General features: G+C 39.2%; 1 protein-coding gene across 2 annotated transcripts in view; it reads left to right on the forward strand.

Moving 5' to 3' along the window:
* Positions 1–19,696, forward strand: part of CPQ (carboxypeptidase Q) — a 478,941-nt gene that overhangs the window by 192,783 nt on the left and 266,462 nt on the right. For both annotated transcript variants that reach the window (XM_032609957.1, XM_032609956.1), the window contains exon 5: positions 12,313–12,520. In XM_032609957.1, coding sequence (XP_032465848.1) covers positions 12,313–12,520 — 208 coding nt within the window. The remainder of the gene's footprint in view (positions 1–12,312; positions 12,521–19,696) is intronic.

Here is a 19,696-nt window from a genome sequence, read left to right on the forward strand (position 1 = left end):
GGGAATGCTTAGTTAGTCAAACATTTTTCTTAGGTATGTTACTTCTCAGAGCCTATCAATAGCCTAATGTGCTTCTTGACTCCTCAAAACAGGGAGATAACGCTCAGTGTTTCATGACTGTATCTCAACAGGGAATCTTTTGCCCCTTACAAGGTTTCTTAGACCTAGTATTCTGCAGAAAACACCTTGAGAACATGGCTCTAGTGTTTCCTTCAGTACTTAGCTGATTCTAAGCTAAGTACTGAAGGAAACACTAGAATAATACCAATAATACCAATAAGGAATAATACCAATAATGCTTGGTATTATTTCTATCGTTTTACATTTGTAGAGGCTTGTTTTGTGACTCAGTGTATGATCTATCCTGGAGAATGTTCCATGCATGCTTTATTTTTAATTTTAAAATTTTTAATTTTTTGATTGAAGTATAGTTGACTTATAATATTGTGTTAGTTTCAGGTGTACAGCATAGTGATTCAGTTTTTTTTCCAGATTATGTTCTACTATGTTATTACAAGATATTGGGTATAATTCCCTATGCTATACAGTAAATCCTTGTTGCTTATCTATTTTGTATATAGTAGTTTGTATCTGTTAATCCCATACCTCTAATTTGTCTCTCCTTCCCTCCACTTTGGTAGTCATAAGTTTGTTTTCTATGTCTGTGAGTCTGTTTCTGTGTTGTATATAGATTCATTTGTATTACTTTTTACATTCCACATGTGAGTGATATCATACAGTGTTTGTCTTTCTCTGACTTATTTCACTAGGTATAATGTTCTCTAGGTCCATCTGCGTTGGTGCAAATGGCAATATTTCATTCTTTTTTATGGCTGGGTAATATTCCATTGTTTATGTATCATTGTGTGTGTATATATATATACACACACACACACACACACACACCCCACATCTTCTTAAGCCAGTTATCTGTTGGTGGGCATTTGGGTTGCTTCCATGTGTTAGCTGTTGTAAATACTGCTGCTGTGAACATTGAGGTGCATGTATCTTTTCAAATTAGTGCTTTTGTTTTTTCTGGATATATACCCAGGAGTGGAGTTTCTGGATCATATGGTAGTTCTATTTTTAGTTTTTTAAGGAACCTCCATACTGTTTTCCATAGTGGCTGCACCAATTTACATTCCCACCAACAGTGTATTCCCTTTTCTCCACATCCTCTCCAACATTTGTTATTTGTAAACTTTTTAATGATAGCTATTCTGTTGGTGTGAGGTGATACCTTATTGTGGTTTTGATTTGCATTTCTCTAATAATTAGCAGTGCCCTCCCTCTTTTCTTCTTGCTTAGCCTGGGTAAAAGTTTGTCAATTTTCTTTATCTTTAAAAAATATAAGCAGCTGTTGGTTTCATTGATTTCTTTCTATTGTTTTTCTGATCTCTGTTTTATTTATTTCCTCTCTGATCTTTATTATTTCCTTTCTTCTGCTGACTTTAGGGTTCATTTGCTCTCTTTTTGGTAATTATCTTAGATGGTAGGTTAGGTTGTTTATTTGAGATTTTTCTTTTTTCTTGAGGAAGGCCTGTATTGCTATGAACTTCCCTTTTAGAACTGCTTTTGCTGCATCCCATCGATTTTGTAAAGTTGTGTTTTCATTTTCGTTTGTCTTGAGATTTTTTTTTTATTTCTTCTTTGATTTCATCATTGGACTACTGGTTTCTTAGTAGCATATTGTTTAGCTTCCACATGTTTGTTCTTTTCTCATTTTTCTTTCTGTAGTTGATTTTTAATTTCTTACTGTTGTGGTCGGAAAAGATGCTTGATATTATTTCTATACTTTTACATTTGTGGAGGCTTGTTTTGTGACTCAGTGTATGGTCTATCCTGGAGAATGTTCCATGCATGCTTTGAGAGAATGTGTCTTCTGTTTTTTGGGGGGTGTAATGTCCTGTAGATATCAGTTAAGTCCAACTAGTCTATTGTGTCATTTAGGACCTCTCTTACCTTATTGATTTTCTGTCTGGATGATCTGTCCATGGATGTCAGTAGGGTGTTAAAGTCCTACTATTATTGTATTATTGTCAATTTCTCCCTTTATGTCTCTTAGTATTTGCTTTATATATTTAGGTGCTGCTGTATTGGATGTATGTATGTTAACAAGTGTAATATCTTCTTGTATTGATCCCTTTATCATTATATAATGCTTTTCTAGTCTTTCTTATGGCCTTGGTTTTAAAGTCTATTTTGTCTGATACGAATATTGCTAACCCCTCTTTTTTGTCATTTCCATTTGCATGAAATGTCTTTTCCCATCCTGTCACTTTCAGTCTGCATGTGTCTTTTGCCCTGAAGTGAGTCTCTTGTAGGCAGCATATTGACGGTTCTTGCTTTTTTTTTTTATCCACTAAGTCACTCTATGTCTTTTGATCAGAACATTTAGTCCATTGACATTTGATGTGATTATTGATAGGTATGTACTACTTTATTCCTTGTTTTCCAGTTGTTTTTGGAGTCTTTCTTTGTTCATTTCTTCTTTTTGTTTTTCCTATTGTGGTTTGATGATTTTTTTTTTTTTGTAGTATGCTTCAGTTCCTTTCTTTTTGGTTTTTTGGTGGGTTTGGATTTGTTGTTACCATGGGGTTCATGTATGTTGACTTATAACTATATATAGTTGCTTTAAAGTGATCATCATTTAAGTTCAGACACATTCTAAAAGATCTACATTTTTTACTCCCCTCTGCCACATTTTGTGTTTTGGATGTCCTATTTTGTATCTTCATGCTTATCCCTTTTACTGTTTATTGTAGTTATAGTCACTTTTACGACTTGAAAAAAAATCTGGCTTACTTAAGTGATCTTCAACCCTTAGTCTGTATTTGCCTTTCCAGTTAGGATTTTCCCTTTCCTATGGATTCTTGCTTCTTTTCCATTTAGATAAGATCTTTCAACATTTCTTTTAGGGTAGGTTTAGTATTGCTGAATTCTTTTAGATTTTCTTGTCTGATAAATTCTTTATTTATTCTTCTCTTCTAAATGATAATCTTGCTGGATAGAATATCCTAGGTTGCAGATTTTTCCCTTTCAGGACTTTGAATATATCATGCCACACACTTCTGGCCCACCAAGTTTCTGCAGAGAAATCAGCTGATAGCCTTTATGGGGGTTCCCTTGTAAGTGACACTTTGTTTTTCTCTTGCTGCCTTTAGAATTCTCTTTAACTTTTTCTATTTTAATTATGATATGCCTTGGTGTGGGTCTGTCTTGGTTCATCTTGTTTGGGACTTTCTGTTCTTCCTGTACCTGAATATCTGGTTCTTTCTTTAGGTTCAGGAAGTTTCCAGCCATAATTTTTTCAAATACATTTTTGATCCCCTTCTCTCTCTCTTCTCCTTCTGGAACCCCTATTATGTGTAAGGTGGCATATTATCCCAGAGATCTTGTATTGTTGCTTTTTTTTTCCATTTGTTTTTCTGTCTGCTCTTCTAATTGGGCAATTTCCCTTATTCTATTTTCCAGATCACTTATTTGTTCTTCTGTTCTTCTGTGTCATTTACTCAGCTATTCATTGCTTCTAGATTGCTTTCTAATCTCAGAAATTGAATTATCTATTTTTTATTGGGTCATCTTTATAGTTTTTAGTTCCTTGTTACAATGATCTGCATTTATATTAATAATCTTTCTTAATTCATTTAGCACTTTTATTACCTCCTTTTTGAATTCAGGGTCTGGTAGACTGATGATCTCTGTCTCATTATTTAGTTTTTCAGGTGTTTTCTCTTGCTCTTTTAATTGGGAGTAGTTCCTCTGCCTTTTCATTTTACTCAACTTTCTCTGTCTCTGTGAATTTAGGAGGAATAGTTACCTATTGTGGTCTTGAAGGGGTGTTTTTATGTGGGAGTGTCCCTATGTAGACTGTGTTTATCCAATGTCTTTGGTGTGAGGGCTGGTTCTGATGTAGACACCAGCCATGTCTTTCCTCGGGGTGTGCTGGCCACCATCACCTTGGTAGGGAGTATAGTTGGTGTTGGAGGATTGAAAGCCTATGCAGCATGTGAGGTGGAACTTCCTCTCTGCTCCATAGCTATCACTGGCCTGTTGGGGTGGGGTCTGCTCCCCAGTTGCTGGAGCAGAAGTCCTGAGGGTTGGGCTCAAGCAGACTCTGTTCCCTTTGAGTGTGTGTTTTGCCCCAAAGTAAGTGAGGCTTGTGCACTCACAGAGATCTGATGGTATTGCCTGTGCAGGTGTCTGCAGGTCCACTCAGTCACAACCCAAGTTGTGTCCCTTCCCCTGTTGTAGTCATCTAGTACAATGTCATCTAGCATTGTGTGATCTAGGGCAAGGCTGTGGTGTGGAGTGGGTGGGGCTGGAGCATTCACTAGGTGGGGGTTGGGAGTTGGGGCACTGTGGCTGGAGAAATTGAAGTGGGCTGCTTCATTAGTGCAGACTGAGTTAGTGCCAGCACTGGTTGCAGCTGCCCCACCTGGACCATCCCCCACACCCCCTAGCCTCCTCTGCATCTCTAGATTGAGTCTTCTCCCAGGGCCTGTCCACCTCAGATCCAGTGCCAAGATGTGGTGTGGAGTGGGCAGGGCCGGGGTGTTCACCCCACTTGGATTCAGAAGAGTGGTGAGGTGGCAGCCACCATGCAGAGCTCTCTCCACTCTGTTTGTTGGCAAGCCAGCACCTGCACACTCGTTATGAGTAGAGTCTAGGCTTCTCCAGCCCTTCTCCAGTTCCTGCGGTTCTCCCAGCAGCCAAGAGGGCTTGTCTTCTCCATGTAGGACCCCAAGACTGGGACACCCAGTCTGTCGCTCAGCCTACTCAGTCCCCAGGGCGAGGGCCTGCCTGTGAAGACCTTTTTCTTTCAGATCCCTCCCAGCGGTGGAGGTCCCAACCCTATGCCTTTTTTCCATCCTTACCCAGTTATGTGGAAATCTTTCTTGCAGCTTTGGTTGTACAGGAGCTCTTCTGCCAGTTTCCAGGTAGTTTTCCATGATAATTGTTCCACGTGTAGATGTATTTTTGATGTGTTTGTGGGGGGAGGTGAGCTCCACATCCTCCTACTCTGCCATCTTGATCTGACCTTTGTATGATTATCTGATGCTTTGTTTTAAAAATATTTTCTTCATGTCAAGAAAGAAATCAACCATTCCTTTTTTTCCCCCAGAGTTTTAATCAAGGATGCAAATTAGGGACTTCCCTGGTGGTCCAGTGGTTAAGACTTCAGCTTCCAATGCAGGAGGTGTGGGTTCGACCACTGGTTGAGGAGCTAAGATCCCACATGCCTTGCAGACAAAAGAACCCCAAAACATAAAATATTAGAAGCAATATTGTAAGAAATTCAATAAAGACTTTAAAAATGGTCCACATCAAAAAAAAAAAAAAAAAGAATGGATATTAAATAATTCAAATGGCTTTATCTTGTTTCCCTTCTGACAAAATATGCTGTCTAGTTTGTTTAGGCTTTTATAACAAAAATACTATGGGCTGGGGTCTTATGAACAACCAACGGTTATTTCTTACAGTTTTGTAGGCTGGGAAGTCCCAAGATCATGGTGCCCGCACACTCAGTGTCTGGCGAGCACCCACTTCCTAGACAACTGTTTTTTCACTGTAACCTCATGTGGTGGAAGGAGTGAGGGATCTTTCTGGGGCCACTTTTATAAGGGTACTAATACCACGCAGGTAGGCTATGTCCTCATGACCTGGTCACTTGCCAAAGACCCCACCTCCTAAAACCATCACCATGTGGGGTTAGAATTCCAACATATAACTTTTGGAGGGACACAAACATTCAGTCTGTACCATGTGCTATTAGTTATATCTTCAGTTCTGTTCTAATAAGAGGATGTTGGGCTCTGAGGGTAATGAGAGATTAGCATAGTTTAACAGAGTTAATAATAGAAACTTAGGATATTTGTGACTGAGAAGACAGAGATCTTGGGTCAGATGATCTTTAAATACTTTCCAGTCCAGTTAATCAGAAATGTTTCCCATTGAGGCTTAAACTCAAAACAATATTTAGTTAGTAAAATGGATAGAGCATTTTGTTGGTTAAAGTTACCATCTTCATTTATCAGTGATTTTTATGTTCCTCCATATCTTTATCATTATTATCATTTTTATTAAAGAGATTATCTATTGTAACATTTTTGTTATTCCAAGGTAGATTTTCATCTTACTTAATACATAATTCCTTTTAGAAACTGTAAAGATTCAAGTAGCATATAAGAAAAAAACAAATTAAGGTGATGAAATAACTGTACATTAGCAGAAAATTGTAACTTATACAGAAGAACAAGATCAGAAAGGAAAAAAGGGAACAAATATATTTTTGATGATTACTTTAGGTTACAAAATATCTAATAATAATGAAACTAGTATTTATGCAGTACTTTCTAGGTAACAAAAATATTAAATATAAAATTTTTTTTAGGTATATTGAATTCTCTTTTCTATTTATTTTACAGGCAGGTCTTTACATTTTTGTGTCTTAGAGAATTACCTGAAAGCCCTTCCTATATGCTGTGGATGTTAAAAATTCACGTGGTTTTATTCCTCTAAGCATTTTGACCATCCTCCTTCTGTCTCACAGTCTTGTGGAGCTGGCTGGGTTCCTCTGTTTTGCAAGAAGGTACATCTCTCTGATGCTGTGCCTGTAATAGTCTCCTTACTGAGATCTGCCCATGAATATGATATTAAACACGTTGGTTGAGTTTTGCTTATGTGGGGTCTGTCATCAATATGGAATAGAATTCAAGAATTTGACTTTTTCTTCTCTCTCTTCTGCCATTTCAACTGAATTATAGAAATTAGGAATGAAATTTAGTCCTGCCCCTCTCTCTTGGTCAGGCTATTTTTGTTTTCGTTTTTTATTTTTAACCTGTGGGAGTTGGAAATATTTCAGGGTTTCCTTTTTTGCGAAATTATGGTGTAAATGAATCCTTTTGCTTTTGTATTCTTAATGACAGTATAAACGCCTGAGATCAATTTACTCTTATTGTTGTTAATGACAGTATAAAAGTCTGAGATGAATTTACTCTTAAAGTTGTAGATCTAAAAAAATTTAATAAAGTCAATTGTAATTTTTCCAAGAGAGTTATTTTCAATCAAACACTGAAGAAAATTAACACTGAAGAAATAATAATAAAAACTAATAATAACAACTAATGTTTGCTAAGTAATTCCTATATGCCAAGCACTTTAAAATCCTTTACATATACTATCTCTTATATTCCTCATAGCAATCTTATGAGGTTTGATTGAATTTTGCTTTGATTTTTAAAGCAAACAAGCCTTTCCGATAAACAGAATAGGTGCTCTTTTAACCATCCTAATAAGGAAGTTAAAAAAAACCTGTCATAGAAACAAGAAACTATAGCTTCAAAAGCTTGCAGTCCTCATAAATCATTCCCACCTCTAGACCCTTTCTTTAGGAAACATTCCAAGACTTCACTGTGTTGTGAATAATTTTTACTTCAATCAATGTACTCTATGCCCCTATGAAAACCTACATATTCCTCAGTAAGGATACATAATTTTCCTCATGTTGGATATTTAACATCACAAGCTGACACCCAGTTCCAATAGTTGATTTGAGCTTTGCAAATTTTGAAGTGCTCAGAAACAAAGTGCCTGGTATCTTTTATAAAGAGCTAGTGAAAAGTGACTAGCATTAAGGGAGTTTGACTGATGTGTGGTAATCAGGTGGGAAATGTCAAAATGTATTTGTTTAAACCTTGCACTTATTTTATGTAGATAAAAGACAATATTCAGCTGACGTCGGTATATCACTTTACAAAACATACACAAGAAATTTAGTAAAATTTGAAAAGCTTATTAAGACTTACAGTTTCCATGTTCATTTTATATTTTGGGTATACTCTCCTACAAGCACAGAGACCAGCAGGCTTTGTTTTCATACATGTCATAAACCAGAGCCATAGAAGCATGATTTTTGAATGAAAAAGATACCAGGATTTTCCTCTTAAAGAGAAGTCTGGAACCTTAAGATTTTTATTTTGATTCTTTAAACTTCTAATAGAAGTTTTATTGGGGTAAATTCACAAACCATACAATTTACCATTTTAACAAAACACACAGTTTGGTGTTTTTTAGTATATTCAAAGAGTTGTGCAAATACCATCACTGTCTAATTTTAGTTTAGAACATTTTCATCATCCTGAAAAGAAATCCCTAACAGTTAGCATTCACTTCCCATTTCCCTGTCCCTTCCAACAGTGCAAGGCAACCTAAAATTTACTTTCTACCTCTGTGAATTTGCCTATTCTGAACATTACTTATAAGTGGAATTTTACAATATGTGGTCTTGTGTGATTGGCTTCTTTCACTTAGGAAAGAAGTGAAAGAAGGCTCAAGGTTTTCAAGGTTCGTTCATGTTGTAGCATGTTTCAGAACATTATTTTTTTTTTTATTGCTGAATACTATTCCATTGTATAGATATACCAGATTTGTTTATCTACTTGTCAATTGATGGACATTAGGGTTGTTTCCACCTTTGGACTATTCTGAGTAGTGCTCTAAACATATGTGTGCCAGTTTACATTTAGGTCTGTGATTCATTTTGGATGTTTTTGTGTGTGATGTAGGGGTGCAACTTCACTCTTTTTCATGTGGGTATCTGGTTGGCCCCAGCATCATTTGTGGAAACACTGTTTTATCCCCATTGAATTATCTTGGCCCCCTCGTTGAAAATGAATTGACCAATCTTATAAACTTTATTTCTGTATTCTCAATTCTATTTTGTTGATCTATGTGTCTATCCTTATACCAGTACCGCTTTTTTAATTACTATTGATTTGTAGTATGTTTTTAAATTTAGCAGTGTGAGTCCACCAATTTTGTTCTACTTTTTCAACTTGTGTTAATTATTTTAAGTCCCTTGCTTTTCCATATGAATTTTAGAATCATCTTGTAAATTTCTTCAAAAGAGGCAGGTGGAATTTTGAGAAGAATTGCACGGAATCTGTAAATCAATTTGGGGAGTATTACCATCTTAAGAATGTAAAGTCTTCTAATCCATAAGCATGGGGCACTTTTCAATATATTAGGATCTTCTTTAATTTATTTAAACAACATTTTGCAGTTTCCATTGTACGAATCTTGCACTTCTTTTGTTAAATTTATTTGTAGTATTTATTCTTTTTGTTGCTAATGGAAATGCAGTTGTTTACTTAACTTTCACATTGTTCATTGCTACTGTACGGCTACTACACTGTATTGTTTATGACTACTGTGCAATTGATGTTTGTATATTGATATTGTATCCTGCAACTTTGCTGAGCTTGTGAATTCGTTCTAAGAGTTTTTTTTGTGTGGGCATGTGGATTCCTTAGGATTTTCTATATACGTGACCATTTGTGGACAGAGATAGTTTTACTTCTTTGTTTCCAACCTTGATCTCTTTTATTTCTTTTTCTTGTCTGATTTTCCTGGCTAGAACCTCCAGTACAACATTGAATAGAAGTGGGCGGAGCAGACATCCTAGCCTTGTTTCTGATCTCAGGGGAAAAACATTCAGTCTTCTACCACTATGTATGACGTTAGCTGTGGGTTTTTCATAGATACCTTTTATTAGGTTGAGGAAGTTCCCTTCCATTCAAAGTTTGTTGAGTGTTTTTATCATGAAGGAGTGTTAGATTTTGTCGAAGACTGTCAGCATCTATCAAGATGATCACGTGGTTTTTGTCCTTTATTATATTATTATAATACACTGCATTGATTGATTTTCTGATGTTAAATCAACCTTGCATTTCTGGAGTAAATACCACTCGGTGATGGTGTAAAATTCTTTTCATGTGTTGCAGTATCATTTTGTATTTTGTTGATTTTGTTTCTTGCATTTATATTCATAAGAGATATTGACCTATAGTTTTTTTTCTTGTAGGGTCTATGTCTAGTTTTGTTCTTATTAACAGTGGCTTTGTAGAATGAGTTGGAAAGTGTTCCCTCCTCTTGTATTTTTTCAAAGACTTTGTGAAGAATTGTTATTAATCTTTAAATGTTCTTGGTTTGATTTTTATGACTTCCTTTGTAGTTTACCATTTGCTATTGTTAAATGCAAGTGGGGCTTGTAAGTGGGGCCAGGAAGGTGATGTTTATGGTGATCACCTCCTGCAGGACAATTGACAGTAAAAACACAGGACTCTAAATGGAACTGTTGAGTGTTCACTCTGCCTGCTTCTACTGAACAATGCTGAATACTCAACCACTGGAGAACATGCTTAATTGTAGAAACAAGTTAGAAGCTTTTTATATCTTGAATTCAGAACCACAGTTGGAAAATGCCATTTTCCTCAGTGGAGCCACTGGTGTATGCCCAATTCACTGTCCCCAAATTAAGAAGTCTTACCTGTAACTTACTAGTACCAATTTGTTTAGAAACATTATTTAAAAGAGCCTATTAAGAGGTGCTACACTGACCTCCTTTTGAGTCAGAGAGCCTGAGAACAAGGAGAGTTTGTTGAATCCTAGACATCACGTAAGGTAATATGACTAATAAATATTTACATTGTCTTTCTACGTGTTTCAAAATACTTTTGGTCATTAACCACTCTACCAACTCAGTGGGGAAAATTAACACTGAAGAAATAATAATAACAACTAATGTTTGCTAAGTAATTCCTATACGCCAAGCACTTTAAAATCCTTTACATATACTATCTCTTATATTCCTCATAGCAGTCTTATGAGGTCAGTACTAATATTATTCTCTACTTTTCAGATGTGGAAACTCAGAAACAGAGAGGTAATCTAAGTTGCTTGGTGTCAGGCAGGTGGAGAATGGTAAAGCCAGGATGTGACCTAAACTGGAAGATAGAGTGGATTAGGCATATTCCAGAACAGGGATTCAGATTCAGGGTTTCTGCTTTATAAGTTTTGAATTTATAAGTCATTTGTCTCTCTCTAATGAAGAATATAATTTTCAGTCAGCAGTTAAGAAATGTCCATAAAGGATGTATTTAGATGGTCTAAGTCTAAGGACTTGAGATTACACAGTCTCTCTCTGCAGGGTTAATGTAATAGATAAGTTAGTATAATAAATATTTAACACTTATTAAGGGCTTACTATGTTCCAGGGTAAGTGAGTTATTTGTATAAGTTAACTAAATTTGCAAAATAACTATGAAATAGGTATAATAATTATCATCGCCAATCATAGCTGAAGCCACTGAAGCAAAGACGTGTAACTTGCCCAAGGCCAATTAGCAATAAGTAGCACAGCCCAGATTTGAACCCAGACAGTCTTGCCCCAGAACCTGTATTCTTAATCACTTTGTCATGCAGTGTCTCTAAGTCAGTAAATAGTCACCTGATACACGGTCACAGCAATAACAGTCACACCGAGAAATCAGTGATAAGACTGGATCATCGCGTTTATGCACGTGCTGATTGGAGTCACTTGGACAGGAGAGAAATGTGTTATGGCTCAAAGGAGGAAAAAGGCTTTTCTCTGAATATGAGACAACCTGAAACGAGTATGGAAGTACAAAAAGAAAACTTAATTTGGAAAGGGAGGCTGTTAGCTTGTGCTTCCACAGAAGACAGGAACAGACTGATGGGATATGGTGAGCGCTCAGAAGCTGTGGTCCTGAGCGAGTTGTGGTGGTGTGGTTTGGAGTTTTACCTCAGAGGTAAAAGGGGACAGTTTGAAAGAACAGTTCTAGAAAGTGAATTTGATAAACTCAGCATGGGGAGAGGTTGAATCAATATCAACTCCAATTTAGATTAATATCAACTTCAGTTACAAGTGTTTCCAGTGATGTGAGAAGCATCTGGAAATTAGCAGAAAAAACTTGACCATTTGGGGTGATATTTCCCCCTTCATGCCAAAATCATAATAGTTTTCTTTTTCTTGTGGCAGTGAAATCACAGACCTGGGTTTATCTGGCACTTTTCTTACTGGGAATCCAAACATTTCCCCAGATGTTGTTCTATGGTTTTCGTACACAGTGTTCTACCCCTATGCAGGGCCACATATGCAGACCTCTGTGTTTGGGTGGGAAGAGAGTAGCTCTCGAGCCAGTCAGTGACCAGAGTGCTGGTTGTACCAGTTTTCTTCCAGACGTGTGAGCCTTCTAGTCTGCAGCCTAGACGTCATGTAATGAAGTAATAAACTTCATGTAATGTTTTCAATGACATTTTTATTAAATTGAAGTTTCTAAGTTATTTTTATCAAAAAGAAAAATTACATTCACATCAAAAGCAAGTAAACCAATATTGCCCACCCTTTCCCTTCCTCACATGAAAACAGAGGTCAGTGAAAGTCTTTTTAAAAATACTTTTTTGGTCCATTTCCACTTTCAAGGTAACCTGGTGGCTTCTTTTCTCAAGCCCTCACACAGGTATTCAGGAATACCAGGATGGTGTGCCAAAGATCCCAACAGCTTGTATTACGGTGGAAGATGCAGAGATGATGTCAAGAATGGCTTCTCGTGGGAGCAGAATTGTCATTCAGCTGAAGATGGGGGCAAAGAACTACCCAGATGCTGATTCCTTCAACACCGTAGCAGAGATCATCGGTAGCAAGTATCCGGAGCAGGTGAGTGAAGGCAAGGGATGGGCTGTCTGGGAATAAGGTGCTGTGGTCAAGTTTCAGTTTTTAGAGACAGTTTAGGAAAGAGAGAATGAGTCTGCAGAGAGGGTCTTCATAGACTCCTTAAAGGCAGACATTTTTTTGTTTTTCCTTCAAGCGTTTACTTTGACCGAAGAAGGGCAGGACTAACTGAAGGGCATAATATGATCCACTGTGTGGAAATTCAACTCCGAATAGTTGAGGGCAGTATTTGTCCATATGTGTTGTATTTCTTCCATTTGGAGCCACTTGGCATTTGAGATCATACCAGTAGTTGACAGCGTGCTTATTGTGTGACTTACCTTCCTCCATCCTTTCAAAGCTCTGTGAACTAAGTCTATTTTCTTCATTTTGCGGGTGGGGAAATTAACCTAAAGGAAACTCACTTGCCTAAGGTCCATACAGCTAGTAAATGGCTGAGAAAGGACTCAAACCCAGGACCTTGTGAATATTAATCCAAGCTATAGACCACAGTTTATGTGAAACCTTTAGAGGGTTTTTGGGGTTTTTTTTTTTTGGAAACTTCAAATAGTCTTAGATGCGTATTCAAACTGTATACTAGCCAAAGCTTAAATGACTTCAGCAAGTTACTTATTCTCTAAGTCTTAGAGAATTTATCTACAAAGACAGGGATGGTGTATGTAAGGAACAGGATTACTATGAGGACTAGACTAGATAATGTATATCTGATAGCCTCCTACTATAGTGTTTGTCGCATCACATGCACTCATTGAATGTCATGTCCATTTACTTCCTATGACATCAAGTGTACAAAAGATGGTTTTCATAAGGTTTCTGGTACAAACCTTCTTTATTAGTAGTTATTGAAATTCTGAAAATAGCACTTAAAAATATAGCTGTTTGGGCAGTTCAGACTTGTATTTTGTTTAAGAACGTCAGTGGGATGAAGGAACAGACACATAGTAATGGAGAAACAGTCCTTCTGCACGTGTCCTGACTCAGGGCCTCTCTCACGCTTAAAGAGTTGCGCTGCGGTAAAGATGCGTTTTACGTTTTAGGACCCTTTTCTCCCTTCCTAAATGACCTGCTCCCTGGACCTGGGCATGCATCAACCCTGGGGTTACGGCCGCAGGGATAACGGAAAAGCAAGATCTCAGTAGGACCATGGAGAGTCAGACAGTGTAGAAAAACTGTAGTTTTTTTTGTTTGTTTTTTTTTTTGCGGTATGCGGGCCTCTTACTGTTGTGGCCTCTCCCGTTGCGGAGCACAGGCTTCGGACACGCAGTCTCAGTGGCCATGGCTCACGGGTGCAGCCACTCCGCGGCATGTGGGATCTTCCCGGACCGGGTCACGAACCCGTGTCCCAGGCATCGGCAGACGGACTCTCAACCACTGCGCCACCAGGGAAGCCCGAAACTGTAGTTTTAAATGTTGAGAAAACAAATAAGCCCAGCCCCTTGTCTCTTTAGGAAACCGAGAACAACAGAAGAGCCAAGAGTCCACGTTTCAGGTACTGAGTAATCCCTAGTCCAGGGTGGGAGGAGGTTAGGATTATATATTATCAGTTGTCTGGATGAACAGGCTGATTCTGGCCTAAGGGTGGGTGGCAAGGTGAGTGAGTTATTGGAACCTTAATCTGAAATGGCCAGTGGCTGTCGGGCTCTGAGGTCAAAGCATTATAAAGCGGAGGCGTTCTCGGGCTGCAGCAGCTGGAGGGTTGAGGTAGTGCTGGCTCAGAGCTTCCCGGGAACCGCCGGCATCTTCCAGCTAAGCGTGCTCGGGCCTCTCCTCCTCAGCCCTGCGTGACTGTTTTTCCAATCAGTTTTATTGAGGTATAATTTACATAAAATAAACTTACCAAATTTAAGTGTACAATTCGATGAGTGTTGAAAACTGTAATCCAGTAGTGTAAGCACATTCATAGCAGAGAGTATTTTCATCACCCCAAATGTTCCCTTGTGCAGTCTACTCCCCTGTGCCCTGGGCACCACTGATCTGCTTTAAGGAACCATAGCTTTTTCTTCTCGAGAGTTTCATATAGGGGGGATCATGTAAGCGGGGTCTTCCGGGCTGGCTTCTTTCACTCAGCATTAATGCTTTTGAGGTTCATCCGTGTTGTTGTATCTGCTGTCCATGCCTTTATACTGCTGGGTAATATTTCACAGCATCACCTCAACCCTGCAGCTTCTGCAGCCCAAGACACATTTCACAGTGTGTTTATCCATTCACCGCTGATGATGGACATTTGGGTGGTTTTTAGTTTTTGACTGTTATGAGGAAAGTGTCTGTGAACATTCTTGTATAAGTCTTGTGTAAGTCTCCCTATGGCCGTATGTTTTCATTCCTCCTTGGGTAGGTGCCTAGGGGTGGAACTGTGGGGCTGGCCTGAATCTTAAGGACCCTCATCTCTGTCAAGATGCTTCATCCTCAGTATTCCATGGGGGCAGCGCCTCCTCCGGGAGAGTGATGGACAATTTCAGAGCTGTCCCAGGAGTCAGGATTAAACTTTTACCTCTATCATAACGTTGCCCAGCATTCCAAGAGTTAGTTATAAATACCTTGTTGCCTACATGTAAAAGATAGAAGATTAACAAAAGGTCTCCCACAAAGAAGTCGCAGCATCATTTGCCCAGAAGGAATGTGGGTGAGTGCAGTGAAGTGAAGTCCATGTGTCTGTGTTTGGGGAGGAATCTGCCTTACAGCCTGCCTGGAACCACAGGGCATGTCTAGACCAGAAAGGGAAGTGGAAAGCATGTGTCCTCCCCTCCAGGTGTGAGGTGAGTTAATGAACCTTAGTAAGCACCGTCCGTCCCTGATAAAGCCTCCTCTGGGAACCCTCCCCTCATCCCACCACTTTATGCCATTGTTATGCTGTCATCTCCCACCAGAACTTGCAGATGCCCTGAGCATTCTATTTACTTTCTCTCCTTTTTTTCCCTATCCAAGAACTTGGCATGCAGTAGCTTCTCAATGCATATTTTAATTCAGTAAAAGGAAGAGAAGAATAAAGGAAGAAAACAAGTAGAAGATTTTCTTAATCTCTATTCTCTTTAAATCCAGAAGTTTTCCTGCCCATTTGGAACATTGGTTGTCCATAGGCACATTGGACATCACCCATGAATGCAGCTCTGTATGGCTAAACTCGAGTCCATCAACTCCCTCACACCTAACACCTCGCCTTGGTTTCTTGTCTCTGTTAAAGGAACCATATTTACCTATCAGCACAGTTCAGAAACGTCAAGTTGTTTTTCATTCTCTCCTCTTTGTTACTGTCCTACAGTCAGGAACCATTTCCTATTCAGTCTACTTTCAGCCTATTAAAAAAAAAAAAAAAAATCTGTCCCTGTCTTGTCTTTACTGTCATTACTGTTCTAATTCAGACCCTTGCTATTTCCCTCCTGACTTTCTTTTCTTCTGTTCTCTTTCTGCTTCTGCATTTTTGCAATGCAGTTCAGTTATCTTTTAAAACACTGATCTCAAAATGGTGTTTCCATGCTGTCAGGTCCCCTCTCCTGTTCCCTATAAGATAAAGGTTATGATCTAGGTAAATGCTGAGGTAAGTGACCAGAGGTGAAGAAGACGGAAGAAAAGAGACCATGCAGGGGGACGTTTGGGGGGGTTAAATAGGAGGCAGTTATGGTTAAATAATATAGTACTATTTGTAAATGAGCAGAAAATTAGAATGAAGAAAGAGGGAAAGGAAGTGTGTGATGGAGATTCAGTACCAGCTAAGACCCATTCTTTCATTGGCTAGTGAAGGAGTTCAGCTCTCCTAAACTCTGACAAGCTTTTCTAAAATCATTCAACTTTATTTTAAATGATATAAATGTTGGTCTTGATACTTTAGGTTGACTAACTTATCCCTGACACATCCTTGCTACCTTGCTCCTTTTTATACTAAAGAATAGTGCTAAATAATGCTGAGCAAACTAGATGGAGTGGAAATTATTTCTAAAAATGAAGAGGAACCCAGCAATCCCACTACTGGGCATATATCCAGAGAAAACCATAATTCAAAAGGATGCGTGCACCCCGATGTTTATTGCAGCACTATTTACAATAGCCAGGACATGGAAGCACCTAAATGTCCATCGACAGAGGAGTGGATAAAGAAGATGTAGTACACGTATACAGTGGAATATTCGCCATAAAAAGCAACGATATAGTGACATTCGCAGAGACGTGGATGGGCCTAGAGACTGTCATACAGAGTGAAGTAAGTCAGAAAGAGAAAAACAAATATCGTAGAATATCACTTATATGTGGAATCTAGAAAAATGGTAGAGATGAACTTATTTGCAAAGCAGAAATAGAGTCACAGAAGTAGAGGACAAACTTACGGCTACCAAGGGGGAAAAGGGGGATGGGATGAATTGAGAGATTGGGACTGACATATATACACTACTATATATAAAATAGATAACTAATGAGAACAGACTGTATAGCACAGGGAACTCTACTCGGTGCTCTGTGGTAACCTAAATGGGAAGGAAATCTAAAAAAGAGTGCCTGTGTGTATATGTATGACTGATTCACTGTGCTGTACAGCAAGAAACTAACACAACATTGTAAAGCAACTATACTCCAATAAAAATTAATAAAAAATTTTTTTTAGATTAAAAAAATAAAAATGAGGATATGTTGAAATCACCATTATTCTTCCTGGGTGACTTGAAAGTGAGCTAACACTCAGGCAGTGGCTGATACTCTTCGGTGGTGACGCCCAGCACAACCCCTTACACGCACAGCACCTTGATGAAAGGGAAGCAGTTAACGCGTAAAGAACCCTTCTGATTTGGCCTGAGATCCATGGACAACATGTGGTGAATTTCAGCTCTGGAAAAGTGAATATGTGATTAACGAAGCATTAACGTATTTCAGAACCCTACCGCGTAATCCAGACATAAGCCTTGACTGAATTAACCACAGGCTTTTTAAAAAATGCCAATCATACAAATACTTTATTGGGTTTCAATATGTGAAGAGGCAGAATAAGGGTATTATAGACATAAATCCTACCCTCTTCCTAAAACCCCACGAGCTGGCTCCTCCAGGCACGGAATTCTCTCTCCACCTCTTCTGAAACTGCTCCTCCATGATTTGGGCATGTTGTGCAGGACTCAGCAGACCTTGAACACTTAGAGGGGGTGCATTTCACTGGGGGAAAGCAGGCCTCCGGAAGCCCTGACATTAGGCTTTGCAACTCCTTTCTCTCAGGCAGCTTTTTCCCTGGGAAATCATTGTATCTGTGAGGCCCATCCATGGTTGAGAATGAGTCTGAGAGGGTGGAAACGAGAGTTCTTTGACTTCTGAGCTGATCCTCCCTGGCACTAAAATTGCCATGTTATTCTACTACCATTCATTAAAGAGCTAATTTGCATTGGAAAATTTATAGGAAACTTGTTGCCATCCATGAATAGGTTTTATTTTTTATTAAATCAGTAGAGGGTATCCTACCTCTTAGAATAGTCTTAGACAGGCAGAGGCACACAGGTACGGATCTTAGCAATTTAGTACCAATTCCCTGACTTTCAGATGAGGAAACTGAATCTGAGTGACCTGACCCAGGAGACACAACAAATGCCTGATAGGACACATCTGCAATGTGACTCCAGATTTCCTGACTCCCATTTCTTTCGACCTCAAAGATACTCCATTATGCCTGGGCACACTTTAGCTGGATGGATAGCATTTAAATCTGGGGGATTTTGTTGATTCAGGATTCAAGCCATGCTAACCCTACTAAGTCATTACTTGTGTCTTTCTCTTGTGCTTTTTCCTCTGATATCGCTTTCCTAGGCACGAAGAACTCTCAAACATACTGTCCCTTGTTGTCTCACAGCTTCATTAGAGCACCCATGAGGGTTGTTACCTGGGAAACCCACCGGTGCTTGGTCCATTCCTCCTATTCATCCTCTCTCCATCAAGTCTGATTTGGGTCTCATTCCTCCTTAGCTCCTTGTCCTTTGGGAAGAGGGTCTGATGGATGCAGCACTTCTTCGGTGTTAGTGACACTTCAATGATGCCCTCTTCCCCTGTGCCCCTGTGCATACACCTTCACCCTCACCAATCAGGTAACCAGGTGTTTTCTGTTTTAGCAAAGGACCACAAACAAAGCCAAAACAGATCTACTACCAATCACATCATTTAAAAAACACTTTTTATTTGGAAATAATTTTAGGCTCCCAAGAAGTTGCAAAAATAGCGCAGACGGGCTTCCCTGGTGGCGCAGTGGTTGAGAGTCCGCCTGCCGATGCAGGGGACGCGGGTTCGTGCCCCGGTCCGGGAAGATCCCACATGCCGCGGAGCGGCTGGGCCCGTGAGCCATGGCCGCTGAGCCTGCGTGTCCGGAGCCTGTGCTCCACAACGGGAGAGGCCACAGCAGTGAGAGGCCCGCGTACCGCAAAAAAAAAAAAAAAAAAAAAAAAAAAAAAAAGTGCAGAAAGCTTCCCCAGTGATGACATCTTACAGAACTATGGCACATTAACCCAGTGAGGAAACTCTCACAAGGCACTCCCAAGAGTGAGCTGCTTTCTTGGAAAGCAGGGGCTGCCTGTGGGCTTCCTCTGTGTAGCCCCCAGTGTAGCTGGGGCCCCATCCTGACGTTACCCTAGATAGTCTTTCCCAGGCTTAGCTTATGATGCTTCCAGGGTCTCTCACTCAAACAAACAAGCGAACACAGAAGGAGGGCTGTGCTCAAATTGACCTGGCAAGAGGGGAAATTACCTGGGACCAGGGGTACAGGGCACCTGTGGGAGAGAGTCTCACTGAGAACTGAGTCTCTCATGCTGGCTTTAGGGCTGGCCCATTACTATTGCTCCTCAGTGATTTCCTAGGCCTTATTCTGAGGTCTTGCCTAGTAAATGCAATATTTAAAAAATGTTAATATATTCAAGAATTCTTCTGAGGGAATTGTATGGAAAAGAAGAGTGTTTTGTATTTTTTTTTTTTTTTTTTTGGTTGATAATATCCAAACCCATTTTCCTAAAGCCTTGATGAGGGGGAATTGTTTTTTTTTTTTTTTTTTTTTTTTATCTAAGCCCTTTTCCAACAGCAGTTATTTTCAGGGATTCAAAGAACAATTTCAGTTTCATATGCCAGTATTATTTCAAATATAATGCAGCACTGTGCAGGCTGGTGGGAAACATTGAGACGAAAGCTCTAGCCTGTTCACCGGAGAGT

This window comes from Phocoena sinus, chromosome 17 (assembly GCF_008692025.1).
Source record: "Phocoena sinus isolate mPhoSin1 chromosome 17, mPhoSin1.pri, whole genome shotgun sequence".
Lineage (NCBI taxonomy): Eukaryota > Metazoa > Chordata > Mammalia > Artiodactyla > Phocoenidae > Phocoena > Phocoena sinus.